Genomic DNA, 26,206 nt, shown 5'->3' with positions numbered 1-26,206 from the left:
AAGAAAAGGAATAAAAAAAGAGTATATTTAGTATTTAGTCCGGAATGTCTTTAATCACCTACGCTTACTTGATATGTAACAATATCAGTTGTTTTTTTAAAGTGATTTTATTTAAAAAAAAAATCAACAAAACACGTCTGCACATACGCACAAACACACACATAATCATATCAGTAGGTAAATAAAATTTTTAATTAACTTCTTCAGATAACATGTCTCTAAAAGCATAAATCTAAATTCTAACAATATATATACCCTGAGCAAATGAAAGGATGATTTTTAAGCTAAAATTGCAAAAAAGAACAGTAAAACGTACAAGAAATAAGTAAAAGCTAAATAAAATAGATATTTGGTTCGAAAAATACATGGAATGGTTTAACACAATGGATGGAATTGAATATGACTCGGAACCTTTACAATGCATTGCCCAGACACCTCTTGCCACGTCTCTCCTTTGTGATCAACCTTTGTCCAAAGGTTCTCGGAAGTTGAATAAACAAGATCGAAGTCTACAGATTCATTCTGCTCATTCATTCCTCCAGTCACAAATATGTTCTTCTCTTTCAGATAAAGTCCAAACATTTGACGCCTCTCTGGTTGATCTTTAAGGATGGTACATTTATTCTTTTCTGTACAGTATTTTATGCAATGTGTTTGTTCTGTCACAATGTAGACCGAGTGTCCAACGATGACTGCTCTTCCACCCGAACACTCTACTGGAAGATATCCCAAGACCTTGACAGTTTTCTCTTCCACGTCAAATACCTGAATAGCAGACACGTCTTCCCCTTCATTGTTTTTGCCACCAAACAGGAAAATCTTCTTTTTGTAAGCGATAGTCAGAGATGAGGAAACATTCCATTTTAAGTTTCCAACCACTGACCATGTATTCTTTTTATGGTCAAACTCCTCAATATGAGAAACGTTTTTGTCTTCCATTTTGCCCCCTAAAATATATACTTTTTCGCCTACTCTTTCCATTGCATGATGCGTTCGGGGATATTTCATACTTGCACAAACTTTCCATTTATTCATGATGACGTCACATTGAAGCAGCTTCACGGATTTTGACCCCTTTCCCGATACAAAAATATATGGTGGATCTGTTGCGCTTGGTTGGATGCAACAAGATGAATACATGGTATTGAGGTCCCAAGTGTCTTTTAACTTAACTGAATATCCAGTACCACATGAGATGTTGTATACATAAGCAGCTGGACAAATTTGGTCTCCAGACTTTGTCATGGAAAACATGAACAAGTAAATTGTACCATCACGACCCGACCAGGAATCGGAATGAAAAACTTTGCCAGCAATTTTGTCTCGCAGATAAGTGTAAACCTCCCCCCTTCGCATTGAGTCGCACTGCCACCATTTATCAACAGCATCTCTAATCACCAGTTTTTCTTCGCTGCTTCTACTTCGTACAAGTTGTTTCATTTGGGAATTTCTGAGGGCCAAAAATTGACTGGTGTCCTTAACATCATCGATATATTTGACAATCTCGTCAGCACATTTCTTTGAAACCTCTTGGAGTTCATAGGTATCCGCCAATTCAAAAGTCTCAAACATATTTTCTTTCTTTATGTTGTGCATTAGCTTTGTCGCACAGACACGTTTCAAATGGGACAGTCCTTTAATGGATTGACTTATCGACAGGAATTCTGGGATATGTTTATACTGTAGTTGGTCCTCGTTGATGCTTCCTGTACAGAAGTACTCTTGGATCATACCTCTGCTTTGCATGCTGAGTGCACGGCAGAGATGAACTGCTCGGGTACACGCGGACGGTTGGTCGCACACACATTTGGTTGAGAGCCCGTCTCCCAATGCTTTAGGTTCGTCATCTGTTTCATAGGAAATTTCCTCGTTCTTGGGCATAGCTGATTCTAAGATAATAAATAAATCAACTTTAATCTTTAATTTGTGTATACTTTTAGCTAAAAGGTTTATAGCTTTTTACTCTGATAAAGCAAAAGGTTTATACACTTAAAACAAAGTACAATTTTTAAACGTGTACTTGTGTTTAATCTTTCGATGCAATTATTTTAAAAGCAAACTTCAATATATCTATTAAAGTCTTTGATTTTGTATTTCATAATACTACATCGAACTGTTTGTTCTCATCGTTTTAAGTTTAAAAAGCAACGATCAAAGCCACCATCTGCTGTAAAACTCAGGTTAGAACATTTTATATCGAAACAAATGACTTTTATCACTTTTCTAAACATATAAATGATGATTCAAAGAGGCATCGTTATAATTTGAAAACATTCTTTGTTCCTTTCTTGTTAATGTTCAAACTGGTTTATCTTAAGCATTTCTTATTCGCAAACGAATGTTTTAATTAATTAGTCTGATTAATGTCAGATGTCTTGTAACAGAGACTTGCATACATGTTTACTGCAATTCTTAGTTCAAAATCCAATGACTTAAGTCTATCTGCAAGATGATCACCAAAATAAGTTGAACGATGGCGAACAGCTTGACAGAGGTCATATTACTCGAAAGAAAATAACTATTTTTCAGCAATTTTTTGTAAACTAGAGCATGACAAGAACTTTGCACGCAAAGTCTGCATACTATTCGTTAACCGACACCGAACACTCGAAGTACGAATATACGTTAGAATTATATGTAAATTGTAGAAATCAAAAGAAAAAAAAATTGACCGTACTCTTTTAAAAGTTGTCTGTAATTTAATTTGTGCCTAATTCAAAATGTCGAGACTTCAAACGAAGGAAATGATCTTGTATTCACGAAAAAATAATTTATTCAATAAAACATATTAATAGTTACACATTATCTTCTTATAACACACATTACTACTTCAAATTTAGACTTGTACTAGTGTCAATGCCGTTAATGTGTTTTCTTACAAAACATAACAGTCGTAGAGATACCTTACCTGTTTGTTAAATCGTTAAAAATCTTCAGGATAAGGTCAATCAGGATCAGAATGCTCCTCTCATTCTTCTGTGGTTGATCCGCTTTATATATACAAGACCTTATGTTGCACAGACAATTTTGATTCGTCAGTGTTTATTATCATCCCTTTTACGTTCAGTTTAAACTAGATTTCTACAGGCATTATATACAGGTAAGTTCAGGCAGATGACAAATAAAGCATTAATAACACACGGGAATTTTATTTCCCGCATTGCATATAAATGGCTACTTAAAAGTAAAAGCGAATTGATATGTTGACTTTAAAAGGATTTGTTGTTGTTGATCAAAAAGGATACATACCGGTATGCAATCATGTATCTAGTCCAAGTTGGTGCAAAAAGTAATGTCATAAAAATCATTTTAATATTGAGTAAACAAAGAAATGTAGAAAATAGGATATAATAAGTCTTGTAACTTGAAATTATTTGAAACAAATTGTGGTTAATGGAGCATGTAAGTATTTGATCTTCAGTATGTCAGATATCTGTTTCAACGCTTGATTTCTAATGCTAAGAAAACTAGAATTTCAGTTTCAACTTACAAATAAGAACCAAATCTTAACAAACACGTCTTCACTAGCTATGAGTTTGGGTCGAAAAAACCTTTGCTACCGAAGAAAAAATTAAAGAAAGCACTGGAAACGAATTTTGTTTAATTTTTTTTGTCGTAAAATAAGATGGATTAAATTATTGATTAAATTTATAATGACGTAAATCGTATTTACACTTTGGGGGCAACTTTATATGGGGCGATCAAAAGTGGTGGGAAAAATATATAACTGCCCCAGTTAGCCAATTTAGGTTAAGGGTGAACTATTTCGAGTAAGTTCAACTGAATGCATATTTTCTTTTAAATGAATGTCCATCTGTTAATTAAAATCATTCTAAACTAAAGAGGCTGAGTGGTCAACAGATTACCTGTCAGGTCTATAAGTTTTGAGATGATTTTTTGCCATATTAAAGTAAAATTTCAAATATTTTTAAGGTTTGGGATATGAATATTCTCAAAATAAATCGTTATGCAGAGATATTTTCAAGGAGATTGATATAGTCTAAAATGTCCACAACCATCCAACTCCAAGCTACTGAGATTATTGCAGAGTTGATTTGCATTATTATAAGAGCTGAAAGTAAAAGTAAACAGTTTTTCATATTGAAAACCATGAACTTATGGGTATTCGTCTGTTTAATTGTGGCCAATATAGACTACATAAATTTCATTAATATTTAGAGTTCTGTGTAAACACATGGAAAAAACTTCAAATGTCATAGCTAAAATGTTTGAAATTACCAAAAAGTTGTAAACGTTAATATATCATTTGAAATTTTAAAGTAGCTATAGATCTGATGTATAATTTGTTAACCTCCCAACATCCTTAAGGTAAGGTTTGCGGTTTCAGGGAGATAACTCACACATTTTCATCGTGACGTAACACCAACTACCCTTTATTTCAGTTATGAAGTCAAAATTTGTATGACGTCATAATTGATTTCAGTTTTTTTTTATTTTGCGGTTTTTTTTTTAGTTTCAATGAAAAAAAAGAGGACACAAGCATTTTATCGATTTCCACGAAAACGAAATCCGCATCATATGGTTTTGAATAGTGTTTTAGAAACATCAGATTACACATATTCTAAGATACATTTTTCCTGAAATCGGTGGACTTGGAAAGGTTTCAAATAAGATGTTTTCGCTTACGTTATAGTAGTCCAAAATTAAGACTTTTGTTGCATTTTATTCTATTTTTTGATAGTTCATCAGAAATTAATAAAAGTGAATCATGATATTAATAGTGATATTATTTTCGAACATTTTAAGCATAAATAACCCCCATAATAGTCACATATAAAATGTACATATTTTCACGAAATTGTTTACATTTCATCAAAATGAAAATTGGAAATCATGAACTTTGACCTTTTGTAGTTATAAAACGGGACGGGCAAAATTCATTTGAATTTCATGAGAAAAAAGACTTTAGTATAGTGAACAAAATGGTATGTAACTTTGGTACAACCTTTAAAAAATGCAAGCCGCAAACCTTACCTTAATTTTGATATATGGTTAGTGATTCAGTTGTGTAAAAAGCATCTGGTTTCCAATATTGAGTGAACAAGGGTTTCGAGACATTTCCTTTATCTAATACATTAATGGTTCAATATCGATATTGCTGCAATATAATTTTACAATTTAATAATGTTGGTAGTTCTGCATCCAATGTTACAAAGATATGTATTTTCTTAAATAACCATATAACAAATCAAATCGAAAGAATGACTATTATGATTATTTAGCCTCAAGATTCATTCTTTTACTTTCTCAGTTGCTATGCTTATGGACGTACATATATTGGCCTCAAGTTTTACTCTGAGTCATAGCTCCCATGTACTTACCATTAGCAACTATATTTGATGTTTGCAATTCTAAAATAATTATTCATAATTCAGCTTTATAAAATTTACTGCATATAAAAACCAATATTTACTTTATCTAGTGACCATGTTTGTAATAACTTCGGTGTATATTTCCCCTTATGTTTGCGTTGGAAATCGGCGACGTTTAATTTTCTATGAATACATTTGGCTAATTCATGCGTCATGAGCACAAATATAAAAGTCTTCACGTGTTTTGAGTAGATTCGTTTTTGTAAGTTTAAATGAGACTTTCAATCTTATAACCAATTTGATATGTACTTCTGAAGAAAAAAAAATCAAATATATATCTAATCCTTAAAAAGAAAGATTTTTCTCAATAAAGTTTCTGGCACTATATTTTTTGTCGGGGAAGCTGAATAAATAACATGTTAATATTGCTGTTCCATGTCTGTTTCATATCTCTGTCTAAGAGTATGTAATGGCTTTATAGTGGCCATACACAATATTTCATTAAATAGATATCGGAATGAAGATGTAAATATAAGCATTGAATGTTTAAATGAGTTAAATTCGTAGCATAAAGTTAAACATATTTAGTTAATGGCCCAAATGATGTATTGTAGGGTGCAATCAGGGTTTGCATAATTATACGAAATGAAAATAACGTAAAAATATCAATAATGTAATTGAACAACCGGTGAAAAGTATATATCAAATACAAGTAAGAAGGAATCATTCTTTGAATATAATGAGGTGATCAAATAAGGTTGGGCATCATAATATTTGATTAGATCACTTCATAATACATGCTCCAAAATAATAATACACCCACTGCTTGATAAATTCAACGCATTCAATATTAATTTTCAATATTTAAGGAAGCTGAGTGGTGGTCAACATATTACTCTTCCGATTTACTTAAGAATTTGAAGTTGATTTCTTACTCCAGACGCCATTATTTAATAAAGGAAAAATCCATACATATTTTACTTAAAAAAATTAAGTATCTTTCTATATCTGTATGTAGTATTCTTCTAGAGAGATTTATGAGAGCAAGACATAATTTGGTTATTGTAATTTATTCATTTTGGACAAATGTTATGGTTATCAAATTAAACAGCATGATTGTCACAAATTAAAAGTACATATGATTTCTACTATTTGTTTCTTAATCTTTAAAAACAGCTTTCAAAACATTTATCAAATACAATTTAATATTATAAAAAACCCCAAATCAAAACAAACCCAATATTTGCTTAATCTAAAGTGTTCCGTTTGAGCTTATTATAGGAAAAAGAAGACCACTAACAAAATCTCATACAATTACATAATTGTGGTTTTTATTTTATTAATAACGCCTACTTATTCATTCTTTGTGAGTGCTATTGGAAGATAACGGTAATCGTTTTTCACAGAAAAACTCGTTCTAAAACGTAAGTTCATAATCATGCAAGGAAAAAACAAAATAAAAATGTACAAAGCTAATACTGGTAACAAAATACATAAAATCCTTTCTTAACATTTTGTATCATATCGAATCAAATTCTTAAACAAAATAAACATTGCAGAGCGAAATAGTTCATTGAACGGTTTTAATCTTTAAGTTAATATTAATAATAATATCATTTCACAAACACATAAAAACAACAAAAACCTTTTTTTAGCTTGTAATAAACATATTAAGTGCGTTAAACAATAACATAAATGATGAAAGCACAAGATTTAAAGCGGGCAAAAAAGAAAAAAGAAAACTCTTATAACGCTTATATCATATTATCAAAATAATAGCCGTATCTGAAAGATCGAAAATAGAAACGAATATCATTTGATATACATGTAGGTCTTGTAAGAATCCAAACATCGAAATGCGGTCTGAAAAAGGGACTTGAATGTCACTTTTTTGGAGACAAAATGATACTACACAAGTTAAAATAAGCTCTCAGGAACTCTAAACAAACAGTAAAGATACAGAATAAGGCATACTTGTATGCTTTACACACCCTTTTTTCAAATAATTGTACGGCAGTATCATTCAAAAATCGAATTAAAAAAATTCATGTTGCTTAGAAGTAATGAAAAAAAAGATTAATATGAAAACAGAGACAAGCCAAAATAATTCATGTTACACAGCACTTATTCATAATAAAACATATGGAAGGCAGAAAAAACACCCCCCAAAATTGTTTATTAATTATGTAACTAACTATATCTACTGAGTATAGACTCATTACGTATTGTGATTGGGTTGAGCGTAGTTTTCTACGGGGTACATTTTACGTGGCATATATATGTTTCTGGGGGCCTGATGATGATACGTCCTCTCCTCCGCACCTGTCGGATTTACTGGACCAACCTAGTTGACAAAAAGCGAAATATTAGTGCACGCTAAAAAAACTCCTATACTTAAGAGAAGTAATTTAAAGCAAAAACTGCAATTAAATGAGTTTATTTTATGCATGTATATGTAAAAAAACTTCTTTTTTTTTATCTTTATCATTATTTTAATGAAGATTTTATTAATAAAATTAAAAGAAAATATGTGATACATGTTAATATAAAAATGACATTGTAGGGTTTGCTATAAAAAAGGTGAAATTCATCATCACTATCCCTGAAAGAAACATGTTGTTAGACAGTGTGGCATCTCATGCAGTGTGTTAGAAGACTTCAACAACATTCAATTCTATCAAACTTGTTAAGTCGTTTGGATGTGACAGAACCCGATTCTGGAAACGCTGCGCGGAAAAAGTTTCAATAAAACTGAATGAGAGTGCTTCCTTGGTTCAATTAACACATTTCCAACTCTGGAGTATTTCCAAATTACCTCACTATCACGAAATGTATAAATATTTTGTGAAGTGAAATCATGATAAAATTCATGTCATTTTAATACACAGCTACTGAATGTCAGAAGAACACGATTTATTCCTAAATATTAATTGTCAAGTAAACGTTCCTTTGAATTCACAAAATTTGATTTTACTTTGTCAGAAAATGGAGCTGTGAATAGAAGTCGTGAATTAAGTGCCACATTGTTAGCGACGACACTAACTGATCAATAAATTAAAATAAAAATGAAGAAAATTAACAATAATTATCTCGAGAGATTTCTTGATACTAGTATTTATTAAGTTAAACAACATCAACAGTCTGTTAAAGACGTGTTAGAGAACACAACATAAATATTGCTGTACAGTGATTGGTCAGTGCAGATCACCTGACTTTAGACGACATTTTTTTTCAAATGATGGGTAGTAGTTTGGATTTTTCTCTTTTTGGAGGTTTAGGAACTTTGACAACCTCTGACAACATAGAATATTCTCGAGGGTTTTTGGAAGACGCAACGCTCATTTCCATGACTGAGCGTTGGCGTGGGCCAGGGGATTTGTAAACAGACGTCCAGTCTGATGCGCTCGTTTTGCCATCCTTATTTGTTGCCCTGGACGGCAGGTAAGCGGTTGAGCCATATTGACTCTTTGGTGTACGCGTCCTTGCGTTTACTACCTGATGAAAACGAGGTAAAACTGGTGATATATTTAAGGTCTATGAACTTTAACCATATATCAAAATTTCATAAATATGTTTACATGGAATTTTTGTTTCGATCAATACATTCTCCAATCCGCAATTTCTGAAATCTTGAGACATAAATTATAAATTGAAAAATATTTGAATGTTAGGCGAATCATTAAATGTTTTAAAGAGGGAATGTGTTATGAAAGAATAAGTTTGTGAGAGGGAAATTGAAAAAGGTAGTGGTTAGTAAGTGTGTCGTTTGTGAAGATTCCATTTTCTGATAAAATAAGTCTACAAAGAGCAGCAGACTAAAAATGTATGATATAGTTTCCTTTTGAGAGGTAAATGCATGTTCCTCCAATGCTAACACATAATCAACTTATAGAATGTTTAGAAAAAAAATAATGATTTAAAATCAACCAAACTGAGCACAACGTAAGCGAAAAATAAGAACACAACAGCCAAAAAACTCAAAATGATTACTTAATTAATAAGGACCACAACAGAAAAATGACATGCTTTTCGATCTACATATCCACTTGAACATACCGCTGATAGTTACATTCTGTAATATTGTGAAATGGGGGCAACCTGTAAATAATTCATTATAATCATTATCTATAAAAATATCTTTTTATAATTAATGAATTTGACTATTTCCGCTTTTTCTACAAATGAATCTAATGAATAAGAAATCTCAAACATGATAAATAGATAAATATTCAATGTAACATAACATCATTATTTTATACAGTATTGCATATCATGTCAAATTAATAATACATGCACCATATCAATTTAGGCAATAACTCTTTGACAGTCATGCACTACGTTTTAATTTACTACTTTTAATGCCATCATAGGACTGAAGAGACTGCAGTCTTCAGTCCTGACTGAAGTCATTATAATAAGATACTATTACTTAAATATCTGTTAATACTAATAGTCATAAGATAACATTTGAATGTGATTGAACTAAAACCATTAGTATCATTCATAGATTTGTTATTGAACAATCCATGCACGTTAATTTGGGTTTTCGCCGAGGCAAACGTATGAGGTCAGCATAAATACACGTTTTTTTATTTGCAAGCGACGCACTATTTGTAAATTACATGTAGCTATTTTTCATTGCATGTAGCTGGGTCAAAAGGCAATTAATCAATAAACTGCATTGCAACAATCAGCGTGATCAATCTCCATTCATTCACATGCATGTGATCATATGATCATGAACAACACCAACTCATAATCGGACTCTGCAGGCAAATCCATATCAAAGTCACTTATCGACGTGGTGACAGGGGAAGACAACTCTGCGGACACCTCGGTTATTGGTGTCAGTGGGCCGACAGTGTATATTGGGGGCAATCGCCCAAATCGCTGGTCAGCTTCCTCCTTTTGAGTTTTCACCTGGATGATCATTTGAATGCAAAGAACTCTCGTAACTTCGGCATACATTCATTAGTATTTTCTTCCAAGTTAATGAAGGAAATTAAAAGCATATTATAATAATCTTCTCAAAAAAAATAAAGAAAAGAAAACGATAAATGTTAGAGACTTTATCCCACACAGAATGCTTAAAGTGTTAAACTGCAGTCATCGATGATTAATAATGATGAAAAAGTAGTCTTTGTGTGATTATGAATGCAGGTGTCACCGCAAATAAAATAACACAACAGTAAAGTTACGTAGAAAATATATTATTGAGGAAAAGAACGTTAACTCGTACCTGACTCCATTTATATTCTTCATCAAACTGGGCTAACTGCTTCTTTAACATTATCCAGTCTGAAGCTTGTCTGGTTAAGCTTCGAGACAACATGTTATGCTACAAAGAGATTTAGCATTTTTATACTTTTATACCACTTCCCCTTTACTTACAATTATACCAATTAAACGATTAAAAAGACATACGCACAAGATTTTAAGTTTCAATATTTGATTTCATTTAAATTTAAGTCTTAAATAAATTTAAATCAATGTTTATTTTCAAAATGAGATTTGAGAGGAGTCTTAAATCAAAACTTAAAAATCAAAAGTAAAAAGATGTCCTCTTCTTTGATTGTAAATAAACTGTTTTTTAATAAAGACGACAGCAAATCAAAAATGAAGACTAAAAAAAACAGAATAAAAAAGTCCATATCCAACAAAACTGATAACAACAAAGTGCAAGGTTACTCAACTACATGTCTAGCTTCATTTCTATCGACTATCAACTCGTTCGTGATGCGATAAAGTAACTTGTAATTTAAGGAGGCTTGGCAGTCAACAAAATTAAACTTCAGATCTTCCTTTTCAGATATGATTTGCTTAGCTATGAAGTATCATTAAGTAACATTTCTTAATTTTAATATAGAGGCCTTTTTAATGAGATAAATATAGTCTAAATGAATTTCTAAACGTTTTTGATTTTACGACATTACGGAAATCTTTATTCTATTCTTAGTAGTTTCGTCACGCACGAGTGACTTGGCGCGTAGTATAAATAGTTTTTCATGTGTTATTTTGGTCATTTCGACGTTCGTTACAAGATTGTTAGGAGTTGATAGTAACACTCCCTGCCCGCCCTGTACACTGTATTGCACAATTTACATGTTTGTCTATATGTTATGCGATTATTTTATATATACGTTTTGTGTCTTAATGTTATTAAATGCGATCTTGTAACGAATGCACCTAACCTATTACATTTCGTTTTTGTTTTTTAAATTAGACAAGAAAAGATTCATTTTCGGAGGAGTGAAACGAGGGAGAAAATAAAATGGCCTTGATCATACAGCCGTCTTAAGAAGAGAATTATAACATTTCTTTGAAAATCAGATCAAATGTGCGGAGTGTAAGAAATTCAAACTTGTGCTATAGAAAGGTTAAAAAACCGTACATTTTAACAATATATACTTCATAATAAAACATTTAAAGGGATTCTAAAGTATAGAAAATCAGAAGTATTATGGGAAATTGAGAGCAATGCTGAAGTGCAAAAGATCACTGCGAAATCATATTGTGTACACTAGCAACTTATAAACTAAGATATCGATATTATGGAAAACACAACTCTAATACAAAGGTGTGTGCGAGCAGTCACGGCACTCTACCACCTACTTGAGTTTTCTCACGAGACAGATCCCTAGATAGGGTTCTATTTCTGCTATTAGCAGTCTCCAGACGATGCTGAAAAGATAGAAAAAGTTCTACTTGACTACGACATCTAAAGATCTAACAACCCCTAACACATACTTGTGACCTCTCTTTGCAAAGTTGATTTTGCATCCTGGCATTTTCTGCACACAGGGTTTGGATTCGTTTCTGCAAAATGGACACATTCATATAACTCTTTCAGTAAACTTAACATGGATGGGTTGTATATATAAACAAGAATTCCAATTAAATTTAAGTGTAACTTGAAAAAAAACGTGAATACTCGTGAAATCTTCTAAGACACTTAAAGATATACACATTCATTAAGATCATGCATGTATAAAAACTGTAACATTTCACATAAATATCAAACTATAAAGAATTCTGTTTCAAGATCATGTCATAGTCCTTACACCGATAAAGGGCTTTTGTAATTTTGAATTTTTTAAGAGAAAGTAATAGCAATCTAAATTTTCCAAAAGGTTTGCAGACTAAATATTGATTAAATCAGAGGTAGTTTTAAAACTCAGAAATACATTTTTAATGGTTACCCTCAAGTTATATGAACACATTCATATATACATTTAAAACTGTAAAAGAAACACTTCTGAAATGAAAATTTTATTTATGATGATGATATTTCTAAACTTGCTTTGTTGGAACATTCGAAAAAATTTATCTTTTTGAAATTCAAAGAATCTTGAAAAAATATTACAGCATATCAATAATTAAAATGCATGAAATTAAATATCTGATATAAATATAAGTATACTTATGGATATTTAAAATTGATTGAATCTTGAAGAAATATTACACAACATTAAATAAAAGAAATTGCTTGTAATCAAATATCTGATCAAAACCTACAATGATTTCATCTTTGTCAGACATAGCGTGTTTGGTTTTCTTTATTAGCGTGGCGTTGTCCTGCTTGAGTCTCTGAATTTCTCTCCTTAAATTTCCATTCTCTTCTATAAGAACCTAAAAGGATAAATAATAAATAAATATATGTTTTTACATTCGGTTTAAATTGATTTTAAAGTATTTAAATATTTCTCAAAATGTATTTTTTAATAAATTGTCATCTAAAACTTAAAAAAAGACTTTGCATATTAGTAATCAAGAGATTAATTATTCAAAATACTAACACAATTATCAACATAAAATGCATGTAAAAGAACGCACCTCATTTTTCCGAATAATATCGTTGACCCGTACGTTTCCACCTAGCAATGAGTATGAAGACGGATGTGGCACTCTGGGAGACTCTCCTTCATCGCCCGTTGATACCGGTGTCACGTGACCACTTCCAACTCCTCCCAACTTTCTCTTTTCGAGCTCCAATAGTTGTTGGTATTTCTTGGTTAACTGCTGGGATTTGTGGAGTTCCCGTTGCATTTCCTTCAGCTTTTCGTCAGCTGTTCATAAATTATGAAGTCATGATAAATTTATACATGCATGTGCTGGGTATTTAAGTTTTTATTGTAGATGGTTATGAGAATATGAGATACGAAACATCACTATGCTTTTTTCCCATAGTTTCGTAACCTCTAACCTTTAAGCCTTCTGTGTTGTTCCTTGCTTTAAAAAAACTAGGTATCACCATTATGTTCTTTCTTTAACCATTGTTAAAACCATCTTTTGCATATCAATACTGAATTAAGCTTAACAATATCCATGCTTAGTCCTATGATCTATTGCGGATTATTTGTTCCCATTCATCAATTCCCAATGCTATGTGTAAGTTAAAGTTTATTCCTAAAATAGTACACTGTGATAGAATTGTGATAGACTGTGGGAATCACTTCAAAGAAAACTCAATAAATCCAATTGAATCGACAATTACCATCCTTCGCCTTCTTCTCGAACATTTTCATCAGACGGAGAGTGTTCGTTCTGGATAATGTGGAATCTTCATGGAGCTTTCTGTTCTGTTGGTTTAACAACTTTGATTCGTTCATCTTTTCGTGAAGTGTTAATTCCGTCTTCAGCTTTTGGTTCTGCATTTCAATATTGCGCATAAGTTGTGCCTTTAACTCGTACGTCATTTCCTGCTCATCTGGGCTTAAATTTAGCTTCCTATATAGTAAATAGGGAATAAGTTGTTCATCTTAAAAGCGTTGGAAACACGCTATGAATGTAAAGAAAAAGAATAAAGTTTTACAACTTCAGCAACAATAAATATTCATCTCAAATTAAAACATTATCCTTTTCCCTGAAGTTTTAACTTTAAAAAGGTGTGTAATGCATTGCACTATTGCAAATATTGCAAAATGTTCACAATAGGGTTAAATCGATAAAAAGACACTGTACATTCGTCTTTTTCTTATTGTGTATTCTCTAAGCCGATAAAATGCGCACCACAAACAACATATCCAAAAATATCAAAATAAATATTGAATACATTATTAATTTATCCTAATAGTGTTTGAATAAAGATCATAATAGGATCAGTGGGTATAGGTACATTGTTGACTTATTGATAAATGCACTTAACATTTCATGATATACATGTACCTGTATGTTGATATTTTTTTTAAATACTGGAACAACCATATGTAAATGTAAATCAACTTAAAATGATGATCATCCATATCTTTAAGAATGTATTGAGAAAATTTGATACCCTTTCCTGTATTTTAAACATAACCAAAATACATAGATATAATGCCATTTACAATTAAAAGAGGTAAATCATTTCTATATTTAAATAATAATTCATATTTAAAATGTTCACAGATAAAAGCAGGCATGAATTTTTATACTGAGCTTATCTTTGAATTAAATAGCTATGATTATATATTACATCAAGCGTATCTATGGTACACAATGCTTTAAAAGACAAAATTTAAAGCCTGTATTCAATAAAATAAAAAAGTTAATAAATGCAAGGCCATTCTTATCTAAAATGCATACATAAAAATGTTCAAACTTCATAGTTCTCTTTCGTAACCAGGTTAAATTTGGAAAAACTTAACGAGTAAAAAAGCTGTATTTACAATGAAGATTTAAGAACTATCCATCGAGACAATTACATAATGTAGTCTGGATCAACTGTGCATGACGCACCCCAAAGTTTGGTCATTCATTTAATCCAATTTGTTCATCTTGGGAACAAATTACATGTTTACATGTACCGAAAGATTTTTAAAACAGATCAGTTTTTAGTTGTGCGTCATTAAAATTACTACATTGTTCAAAGTCAAACATTTCGAGAGAGAAAAAAAGACGGAAGAATTTATCGGGACACTTTTTTAAATGTATGCTGTTGTCAACCAGTACCTATAGGATACATTTACTTAAAAAACCTAACCTAAACTGTACTCACCTAGAGGGCGACCGTTCCGACCTTGATGGTTCCTGAGATTCTGGTTTATCTTCTTTCTTCCCTAGTTTCTTTCCAAGGTCTTCTTGTACATCTTTCAGTTCACCAAGTGCCTAAAGAGAATTATCGTGCAATTTACAAGCAGGTAAATTAAAAAGTGCTGTCGACGAAATCTTTTTATCAAACAAGTGCATGCAAAGAAACTTTAAATCCCTCAATTATTTTTTTTGAGAGCAGGTGCTTCATTTTCTATTCACTTGTCTCGTTATGTTTGTACTAACCTGTTGATACAGTTGCTCCGTTTCTCGGAGTTGTTCATATAGCGTTTCCATGATAGGTTTGGCATCTTTGTCTTTCTTACTCTCCAACTTCTTCAGATTTTCTTGGATATCTTGCTGTTTCTTTTTGAACGTGTCAAGGGTCTGTTGAACTTTCTGAAATGGAAAAAGACAATAATTCAAGGGATGCTCATACCGTCCTGATGATGTCAATATTTTGGCGTTCTGAACAATAGACAAGATAACCTTTGGATTACATAATTCTATCAATCGTGAAACCAATCACTTTCTATTGTATTAGCTATCTGGTGTAAAAGGAATGAATTACTACGCTACTGTCCCCATATTTCAATTATGTGAAAACAAATGTAATAAAGGTGTGGTGGGCATTCAATGAAAATAAGGTAAAGATTCAGTAAACATGACGTTAATAGATAACAAATTCATTATCATCCTTGATGTCTTTCTGCACCTTTATAATTTCAGATATTCTTTTCTTATTAAATTTCTTATTCCTTTTCTCTGCACGATCAGGTATAAACGTATCAAGTCTGATTTTTCTCTCCCTCTTAATGGATATTGTTAGACTTTCACTTTCGTAAATTGAGTCTGCATATCCTCTTATTTTATCATACATCATCTTTGCTCTCCTTCTTTTTTGTCTTTCTTTCCTTTCCAACTTTTTCATTTTCTTCGTCTTTTTCTTCTTTTTCTTCTTCGTTTTCTCAATTTTGGGTAAACTGATATCACCAGTATCATCAAAGTCACTTAAAAACACCTCATCCCTGGAGAAGAAATCTGGACTAAACAGGTTCGTTTTGTAAGAGGTCCTCTCAACTTCGTCGTCATCTTCAGAACAAACTGGTGGTCCCATCGTACCACTCCGTGGATCAGTGATCGTGTCTGTTTCAAGCGGTTGGATACTCCCTGCATCTTGTCTGGGAGATATGATAACACTTGTGACAGCTTTGAAATCGGGAGAGTCGTAAACGCTTTCTGTATTCTCGTCGTCAGTTTCCTGTCCTTCTTCCTCTGATTCTTCCAAAATCGGATCTTCTAGCATCAGAAGGCTTGATCTCGTTTCACGAAGACTTTCTCTTTTCGTTTTCATGTTTATAACCTCCCTTTTGCGCTCTGTGTAAACTGTTTTTGTGAATGACCCTTTCCTTTTCTTGTTATTTGCTGTTGTTTTTTGCTTGAGGGTCTTTTCAGATTTGTTTTTATGCGAGGCCTGATTTGTCTTGGTTACGTGACTTTCTTTTATTCTAGAATGATCAATTTTATAATCTTCTAACGCTTTGTCTGTTTTAGACATACGTTTCTGTGTCTCTTTCCCATCCGGTAAACTTGATTCGCGTATAGTATTTTTAGTGTTCTCTCTTTTTCCAAGTTTATTTTTCTTTGAAATTTTGTCTTCGTTTTCCTTTTCATTGTTGGATATGGGTCTTTTCTGCAAAGCATTTGAGTTTCCTCTAGTATCATTTTTCTGCTCTTCTCTACCTTTAATTTTCGTCCCATCATCTTTCTGCATGTCACTGTTTGTCCTACGCTTTGATAAGTCTATACTAGTTCTCTCTTTTGAAACTTTGTCAACAGTTTTGCTCACATGTATGATTGTAGTGACTCCATCCTGTTCCTCTTTTGATTCGCCTTTCACGACTAACAATTTGCTCGAAGTTTCTTCTGTTTCCATCTCTGGATGTTCAAGACCAGATATTTCCTTCATTCGGATAGCACTGTTCTCATGTGCAGGCTGTGTGCACAGACACGACAACCTTTAATATTTGCAATGTAAAAACAAAATTGTACAGTATTGAGCTATCAGAGGCTAAATAAAGAACACATCTGTCACTATTTGCAAAATGCATAATTTTGATAGCTTTCCGTTTTACGGACCGTTTCTGCATGCAGTCCTGGATTTTCTGCTCATAAATATCCGTATACGCAGGCTAGTGTATGCTTGTCAAAATGCAAATATCGAATTAACTGTTGGTCTATTGAAGAACAAAATGCAAATTTTGGGTGTGAAGCCAAGACCTCTTCATGACCATATAGCACCCTAGTAATTTATCCCTATCGATTCTCTGTCAATCCGTGACATCTTAATTCTTGGTATTGCATTCGCATGATGGGTGCTAATCATAATCTTGAGGAGATTAAAAAATGCAATACAATCACAGTTCAAATATGGGTTAGTAGTGTACAAATTTCTAATCCAAATTATTTTGCGCAGACGCAGTGATGCATGTGTTTGACGACGCTTGTTGTCGAAATAGACAAAAAGTGTTGCAATTAAAGCAGTTTACTATTTTTGACGCCGCTTGTGTTGCGCTACTTTAAAGTGAACTGTCGTTTTTTGCATTGTTGGAGTTATATTAAACTTTTTGGAACGAGTGTCTTCTCCGAATTGGTTATTGGCATATCAACGTTAGTATCTGGTGTATTTCATTTTTCATCTGCAACAAGTTTACTTAAATTACATTTTTGTAACCTGAAGTAAGCTTATCGGCATCATATGGTATAAATTTAGTGTGGAACTGATTATCATTATTTTATTATTAATAAGTTCTTATAAGGGGGTGATGATAAAAACTAACTATATATGTTGTTTATTCAAACCATGGGCCCCCATAGGACATATACATTTAAATGATATCATAATTTATAACAAATAAAGAATGAACTAGTAGCCTAGGATGTCTAGGTTCACACCACAAACAACCAACTGAAAATGATTCATCAATACAATGAAATACTAGTATATGAGTAAGATATACACAGTTAACTATGCGAGACAATGCAGGAACACGGCAGTTATTCAAGCTAAAACTTTCGATAGTGAAAAAAATCCGCTTCACTTAATTAATTCTTAATCGTAAAAATAACACAGTTAAAATTTTCAGTTATATTAACCGTTATTCAAATCGTTTAATGTATAATACATTATAGAGGGTAAAAAGTTACACCAATAAAATCCCATTGTTTGCAGTCAAAGCAAATTTGCTTATCACATTTTGATGATAATAAAAGCAAACTGCGCTCATTGATTTTATTTGATCGTTTTATTGCTCTAAAGATTACAAAAATCAAAAGGTACTAAATTATTTCACAGCCCTTTTTATGAAACTTTTATGATCGATATTCTTAATGGGGAAAACCAAACCGACTTGAAAAGCTATCATAGCGTGTTAGGAATAAGAGTCTTTCAATATTGACCTTACATATACTTAAGCGGAACAGTTTCAAACTAAGTGACGGTATGTGCTACAACAGAAATTTAAAAGGCTTTCTTCGATGCATTTTCATAATCTCCCTATTATATCCGAACGGAAAAATATAAGTTTCAATTCAGAAATACGAGATACAATACACAATGTACAGTAGATGCGTATTAGACAGTCAGCCATTGGAATATTGATAGACGATTTGAATGCAAAGCAAACAGTCACCTTAAGCTAGTGGATTTTTTCAATGATACAATCGATGCAATGTTGAAAAGAGAAAAGAAATTGGAATGTGACACACCATAATTTCCCAAGATTAGTGTCAACTTCAATTGACTAAATATATATATCTATACACATCATCTTGATTAACGTCAATTTGTTAAAACTCTTTTCTGGTTGAAAAAAAAAAATCATTTCATCGGATTTGACGACGTCTTTGTCTCGACAAGATTAAATTCATCATTCATATATGCAATTGATCATATCGTGCCGAAAATAACGGGTGATAGTTCTTATCTATTCACACGAAAATGGTAACATATATTTGATTATACATGTAGTCCACGGCGTTGCTTAGAGTGTTTACTACTCCCTGCTTGATACCTTACATTGCCCTTTCTAACACCTCCAAAGTGCAGCTGATTACACAGCAAACATGCATTCAGTTTAAATTAAACATATTATCCGCAGTAGAAAAATCTAAGTATGTAACGTCTGAGTTGATGTTTACAGTAATACAGATTTTAGCAATTAAGGATTGTCAACCACAAAAAAAGTTGAAAAAAATTATTCAATCTTATCTCCTAGATTGAGATCCTGGTCAGTGGATCAACTCTATGTTCTGGGGGAAATAAAATCAGATTTTGCGTCCGAAACGGCTTCAATGCTAACAATATTCATAATTTTGCGCATACGTCCATCAAAGTGACGAGAGAGAGAGAGAGAGAGAGAGAGAGAGAGAGAGAGAGAGAGAGAGAGAGAGAGAGAGAGAGAGAGAGAGAGATGGAGGGAGAGAGTTGAAAATCAGCAAAATGTAGATTTTGATAAAAGAAATATTGTTACATGCTCTTATTTGAATAAGTAAAGGTATACTATAGATATAGGCCTGGGTTAAAGGATAAGCTCTTGGTCCATCCACCACAAACTGTTCCTTTCATAATGAACATACATAAGTGACCTTAATCGGTGCTGGAGCTACAGGTGTAAGCTTATGTATTAATTAAAGGAGGGGAACCTATATAAGTTTGGGTTACACGTATGAACTTTGAAGATGGGTCTCATACCGATAACTCAATGGCAGAAAATCTGACTAATTAAAAATGTAAGGATCCACGGTATAATGTGATTCCTCTTCAGAATAAGTACTACAGTTGTATATATAGTACCGGTATTTATAATTGCTCAGTCCTCCAGACATTTCATTTTTCCGCAATATAATTCTTAACTATCATATAATACATTAATTTTTTTTTCATACATGTAATATTAATTATTTTACAATAAAAATTAAATACAAAAACACGATTAATTTATTGAATAACACATCATTATTCATAGCTTAGATTACAACTTGCGACGAGGAATAATGCATTCAATTCATTTAACATTCAGTGACCTTAAAGGTACACATACACATATAGGTAAACGACACATGCATTCAATGAATCTATTATTTGTAAAAAAAGAGCGAGAAGTCCTGCATTGAGATTATAGATATAAAACATCATTTTTGGTTCACGCTGATTGTTCACGCTGAGCTTGAACAATTTTATTGGTAAATTCATGTATTTTGATTATTCAGTTTGAGTACGGAACATATGTAAAATGTTCGGATTTGTTTACGATAGTTATCTTAATTTATAGTGTACGATTTGCTAATAAGCGAATACCAGCCGTGATCATCGTAATATCTACTTGCCTTAATGTTCTCTTTAGTTTCCTTTGATGCCATGTTTATTTACTTGAGGAATTTATCTCATGGATGTTTACTTTTTCTTCGATAAGCACCTGTCGCGAATGTTGACACTGTCGGGAAGCAACAAGGGAGGTAATCGTGCATCTTTTGTTAAATTGTACACAGTTGTTTCGAGTCAAAACTATTTTTGAATTAAACGCAGACATTAAACATAGGCATACATAAACATACACATTGTAAAACATTGTTTATGTTAACAACGAAATCGTTTAAATTCCGAAGAATATCAGACCAGACTTTTTTTTAGAAAGAAGAAAGAAATCAAACAATCTACACCATCTGAATGTTTGTCTAATAATTTTTTTCAATGTATAAATAAAAGCTTGTTACTGACCTTGAATAACAACTCAGCAAAGTGAAAACAAACGACGATGGTGTACGTATCTTCGGGAGGTAAGAACAATTAGTGGATATAATATGAGTAAATTCAAGTAACAACATTAAGATATTGTCAAATAGCCACCGTGTAAATGGATTCACCAGATTTCATTTTAATAACACCATTTTGAAATGTTTTTTATTTCAAAAACCACATTTTTTTCAATCAACGTTTCAACATCATTGATTATTGTTTACATGACGCAATTATTTTCAATGTTGTAGCAAAGAGTTGACGTAGTCCTTAGTTTGACAACATTCCTATATACTCTTTCAATTGTTCACTTTTATATTCGAATGAGTATCTCAATATATGATAAATTTTACAGTAATTTCATAACTTTATATGGTTATATAACTTCCTATTATAGTTGTGCACATTACCTTTGATTATTTTTGTTATTTAGGCCAAGTTGTAGACTCTCAATCGCCATGGAGGCTATCCATTGTTCCAGAGATTTTCTGGGGGATCATCAATTTCATTGTTTTATTGTAAGTACATTTTTTTCTTATTAACCAACATGCATTATTTATGTAAATGAAAAAGAAAGTAAAGGCCTTCTGTAACTCCTTGGCATGTCACATTATCTGTTGATAATATCAGTTCAATAATTGCTTTACATGGTCATTAATGTACAATATGCATCTAGTGAGGAACTTTGTTGTCTAGAATAACAAAAATAGAGAATAATGCGAGGCAAAATTGGTATTATCTTACTTAATATCAACCCAAGTCAAGATCAGCTTAAGGTCCGAAGGCCAGAGGGCTGATATTGGTGGAGGGTTGGTTTTTACCATATATTTGAATAGATAAAGTTTTTGTTTTCATGTGGAAAACGTTTTCTTGCTTAATCATAGTATGCCAATGACAAAACAGCGTATTTAACATGATGTTCAAGTCATAATTTCATAGTTCAAACTGTAGATATGCATCAAGAAAAAGATCCAAGGCACTCTGAATAAAATGTGCACAGGTGTTACGAGAAGGTGTAATAAGGGGTGTGATAAACGGAAAAATACAGAGTGATGTGATAAAGGAGCATGCCTTTGTTCATATCAGGGTTGCAAAAATCCTGTATTTTATACCAAGTATATACATCCTCATGATTCAAAAGATACATACATGTACATTTTTTATGATTGTTACATCTGCAGCTATTTTCCTAGTATCTATATGAAGATCGAGTAACTCTTTTCTTTATTGATTTCAGCTTCAGGACCATGATATCGGTAAGTACTTTTGCTTTGAAACTGTTATCCTCCCATATCATGCTGCTGATAATTTTAAAAGCAAAACGAAAATCCTGGCCATGATTTGTGCATACTAACTGGGCAGTATATGTGACATATCAATATCAAACATTCTTGCACTAAAGTTTATTTCATACAAATATCTTTAAATTTTCAATGTTCTATACTTAGCAAAGATTATTTGATTTTCAATCATATTTGATATCTTCATATATCATGAAACAATGTACAACAAATTTTTATTACTGGTATATCAACTATCAACCACAGTGATTCAGTTTTCTATATTATTTTCTTTTCATTGATAGCCGTCCATGACAAAACGTGGTAACTCTTACACAACAGACTACAGGGCTGGAGGGGGCGGGTAAGTTCTTTGTAATCTTTGGTTGATGAACGATGATTGATATTACAGGAGAAAATCAGTAACTTCTGTGTAACTTAGGGAGTCATGGTATGATAGAAAGATGTAGAGGAAATTAAATTCTGTCAAATATCATGTATTGGTAAGTTCAGAGAAATTTATTGGGGTATAAAATGGGGTTAGTTTAGTCTTGTGCATTTTATGAGGAGGTTTTAAGTTCTTTGTTTAGTATGGGGCCCATGATGGTAAGGGAGATGGGTGACATGTAATGTATGTAATTATAGGGGTTAAAGTTGAAATTGAATACATGTACCCAATTCAATCTGAATATGATTTTTATCATTTTCATTTTTGTTCATTTTCCCTGAAACTTGGCCAAATATAACTAGAGTAATTTTAATTGTTGCGAATAAACAGTATCTTATCTTTATGTGTAAAATCAAAGTGTCCAGTTTCTGTTATTGTAAGAGCTAATAAAGAACCTACTAGAAGTAATTTATAAATTAAAATAAAGATCCAGCTCATTGTTTTCCTTATAAAGTTTAAGATTTTGAATTCTGAAAAAACACAAGATGCAAGCTATCTATATATTAATGTAAAGTCGATATATGGGAAATATCATATTTTGGAATTTTATGATAATTATACAGGATATTAATAGCAGAGAGATTTTGTATATTTCTACCGCTGTATCATTTCATTCTTTTGATAATTTCAGACCACCCCCGCCACCAAGGAGAAGAATGGGAGGATTCAGAGGGGGTGGAGGTAATGATTTCTATAGAAATGTTTGATCTTTGTTAAGATACAGTATGAGTACTACTGAGAGTAGAAATTGAGACTGAGAAAGAGATCAATATGTCCAAATTCTGTACATATTGATACAGTCGCTGTTAAGATATTGGTGCATTTATAAAACTTTGAGTTCCAGAGTTAGTCAGTTGTTAGTTCCTGGCAGCCTTTTTAAACAGATTCCCCCCCCCCCCAAAAAAAAAATAAAATTATTGTTATGATTTTTTGATTTAAATGAGACTTTTTAATAAAGTTGCAATAAAATTAAATTCTTAAAGAGTTTACCAGTCAACAGTGCAGACTTTATTTGTTTCAGCATAAAAATGTCTATTCTTTTCAATAAAAATTTTTTAATGTTAAATTTGAAGAATCAATCATTTCTGTAACAATAATTTCATACTTTTTACACTTTGTTAATGACAAGTAATATACTGATAAATGTGTTTGTTAAAATGCAATTAGTAACTATTCTATTTTAAAATAACATTGATTGATCAAAAAAAGTTGACAGTCCATGCACAAGGTTAGTTGTAATAATTACATCGCTGTAAGCCTACCCAGTTTGTTTGTTTTATGGTGTTGTTTGGATAGGGATAGTTAAAAAACTATAAGCATTTAGTAAAGGACATATTGCAGCTACCACCGGGGGTACCAAGTAATGTCACTTCCTTGTTAGACTACAAATATTACAATTTCTAAAGCCAGCTTAAACTTTCATAGCTTCCATAGAATGTGTTATTTTTAATTATGCCAATATATATGAACTTATAGGTTGTAATTGTGTGCTTAATATATATCTGACTATAGTTTTATGTATCAAAGAGTTGTATTTAGAATTGTGAAATTAATTTTTTTTAAGTATTTCTTATTTAGCACATTCTTTAATGTGTACATTACTGATTAGTACAGACTGAGTCCAAATTTAATTTACTGTAAAAGCACATATTTTGGGTTGGGTTAAAATTTTGTTGTTTTTTAACCAAATACAATTTCATTGGTATTTAATTTTGTCATATCGTAATCCCTAAAATATATCACGTACAACTCTGTATTGATTAATAATTGGGTTAAAATTTTGTCATGGATTTGATTTTGTTGATTTATACTGCCAATGAAAAAAAAAACGAAATTAAATCTTCAACGAATATTTCTGCTTCTACAGTATTCAACATGTACAGTCAAATGGATGGGCTTGTTTTAAACTTCAGTAGCAAATCAGAACATTGTTAAACATCCTATCAATAGCATAAATATTTCTATTTCAGGTGCCCCCAGTGCTCCACCAATGGGAGGGGGATGAGGAAGGTAAACATCCAGAGGTCATGTGACACAGAGACACACTCTGATTGGCTCTCTGGATGCCAACTTTTATTAGGCTTTAGTTTGTAATGAAGGGAAACCTCATGAAATCCAACATATGACTGTGTTAAGGACTTATTTAAAGAATTCTTTTGTAACTGACAAGATTTGTATTGTTTGATGATAAGCCGAAACACAAAGAGATGTTGTGTTACCGTCAAAGATAAACTGTCCATATTATTGATAAAGAAAATTGAAACTTTTGAGGCTAAAATAGAACTGTTCAACTACTTTACACATACTTGTATGTTAGTCTTAAAGCATTATATATATAACTCTTAGCCAGGAAATCTGAAGAGTGCTACATTCTGTCCATTCATTGCTAACTAAAGCTGTCTCTGACTGCAAGACTATAAAAGACTTTGGTAAAAAAAGTCTGCATATGACAAGTGTTCCAGAAACTCACAGTTTGAGTCGGATAACTTTGAATTTAATGTCTTGACGCTCAGAGTGAACTTTCAAATATATTTATACATATATATTGTACAGCTCATCAATCATCATTGAACCATTGAATGCTATTTGTCATTAAAAGATAGTCTTTCATCATTTTATGTTAAAGAATTTTTAAAATATGTTGTATAGCAGAGGGATACATTATGTATTTTGATGAACTTGGGAATATTATTTTTTGTTTTATCATTTTGTTGTCTCAAACTCATAACCATATGACTTTTTCCATAATTGCCAGAAATTGTTCTGAGAACAGTAAACAATGCGCTTTAAAACTATTCCATTATATATTTATTTTTGAAAATTAATACGCATTAACTTGCTGGACTAGTGTCTTTCATTTCTTTTCCTTCATGTTCTGAATACATCATTTGTTAATTCATTTTCACCAATAAACAGAAAAAAGGTGCAATCGAGTTTAATATTCTTATTGAAATGCTCAAAATGTGTAGTGATACTCTTATCTTTGATTGTCTTTGAAAGGTAACAAATGGAAAGGAATGATACTTAATACTTTATTCCCTTTAAATCATTTTAAAAATTCCACAACCAGTTCTTTTGAAGTACATGTTATAGTTTTATATAGTAAGCCGGCAGTGAGTATGTATAGATATCTTGTCTAAATATTTTGTTGTTTTATACCATTTAAAGGGGCATGGTTACGATTATGGTCAAATTCTATTTTTCTGTTTTTATTATTTACAATTCATTAGAAATGCGTTTCCAATGACCAAATGAAATTGGAGAGTCAGTATTGAAGTTATAAGCAAGATGCAGTGCTCACATTTCTTTGTCATATATGTTGACATTAGTTCAAAATACC

The 26,206-nt window shown here is 31.9% G+C and overlaps 3 protein-coding genes across 3 annotated transcripts; 1 reads left to right on the top strand and 2 right to left on the bottom strand.

Annotated features, from left to right (window-relative positions):
- Nucleotides 1-220: 220 nt before the first annotated feature.
- LOC105329435 (kelch-like protein 24) lies at nt 221-3,146 on the bottom strand. Its single transcript, XM_011430683.4, has 2 exons — nt 2,909-3,146; nt 221-1,889 (listed from the first exon to the last, which is right to left on the bottom strand). Exon 2 carries the CDS (start codon nt 1,879-1,881, stop codon nt 376-378), a length of 1,506 nt encoding a protein of 501 aa, XP_011428985.3. The 5' UTR covers nt 1,882-1,889; nt 2,909-3,146; the 3' UTR covers nt 221-375.
- Nucleotides 3,147-6,414: 3,268 nt separating this feature from the next.
- Nucleotides 6,415-17,310, bottom strand: LOC105329433 (putative autophagy-related protein 11). The gene is made up of 9 exons (XM_066083274.1): nt 16,057-17,310; nt 15,588-15,809; nt 15,310-15,419; nt 13,828-14,060; nt 13,167-13,399; nt 12,849-12,962; nt 11,946-12,014; nt 10,573-10,671; nt 6,415-7,677 (listed from the first exon to the last, which is right to left on the bottom strand). Exons 1-9 carry the CDS (start codon nt 17,308-17,310, stop codon nt 7,552-7,554), a joined length of 2,460 nt encoding a protein of 819 aa, XP_065939346.1. The 3' UTR covers nt 6,415-7,551.
- A 3,782-nt stretch (nt 17,311-21,092) lies between these two features.
- LOC105329446 (selenoprotein K) lies at nt 21,093-25,791 on the top strand. The gene is made up of 6 exons (XM_011430696.4): nt 21,093-21,179; nt 21,572-21,656; nt 22,376-22,394; nt 22,724-22,782; nt 23,498-23,547; nt 24,837-25,791. The coding sequence occupies exons 1-6, from the start codon at nt 21,158-21,160 to the stop codon at nt 24,869-24,871; spliced, it is 270 nt and encodes an 89-aa protein (XP_011428998.1). The 5' UTR covers nt 21,093-21,157; the 3' UTR covers nt 24,872-25,791.
- Nucleotides 25,792-26,206: the final 415 nt, after the last annotated feature.

This window comes from Magallana gigas, chromosome 4, assembly GCF_963853765.1.
Source record: "Magallana gigas chromosome 4, xbMagGiga1.1, whole genome shotgun sequence".
In the NCBI taxonomy this organism is placed as follows: Eukaryota; Metazoa; Mollusca; class Bivalvia; order Ostreida; family Ostreidae; genus Magallana; species Magallana gigas.
The sequence above is the reverse complement of the archived record's forward strand: the minus strand, read 5'-3'. Positions and strand labels throughout refer to the sequence as shown.

Excerpts from the sequence above, each read along its gene's own strand:
- LOC105329435 (XM_011430683.4), bottom strand. The coding sequence starts at position 1,881 with ATGCCCAAGAACGAGGAAATTTCCTATGAAACAGATGACGAACCTAAA.
- LOC105329433 (XM_066083274.1), bottom strand. The coding sequence starts at position 17,310 with ATGAAGGAAATATCTGGTCTTGAACATCCAGAGATGGAAACAGAAGAA. Across the intron at positions 14,061-15,309 it reads TCGGAACGGTCGCCCTCTAG|GAAGCTAAATTTAAGCCCAG; the intron begins GTGAGTACAGTT and ends TTTACTATATAG. Across the intron at positions 10,672-11,945 it reads TGTCTCGTGAGAAAACTCAA|CATAACATGTTGTCTCGAAG; the intron begins GTAGGTGGTAGA and ends ATCTCTTTGTAG.
- LOC105329446 (XM_011430696.4), top strand. The coding sequence starts at position 21,158 with ATGGTGTACGTATCTTCGGGAG. Across the intron at positions 21,180-21,571 it reads GGTGTACGTATCTTCGGGAG|GCCAAGTTGTAGACTCTCAA; the intron begins GTAAGAACAATT and ends TTTGTTATTTAG. Across the intron at positions 23,548-24,836 it reads AGGATTCAGAGGGGGTGGAG|GTGCCCCCAGTGCTCCACCA; the intron begins GTAATGATTTCT and ends TTTCTATTTCAG.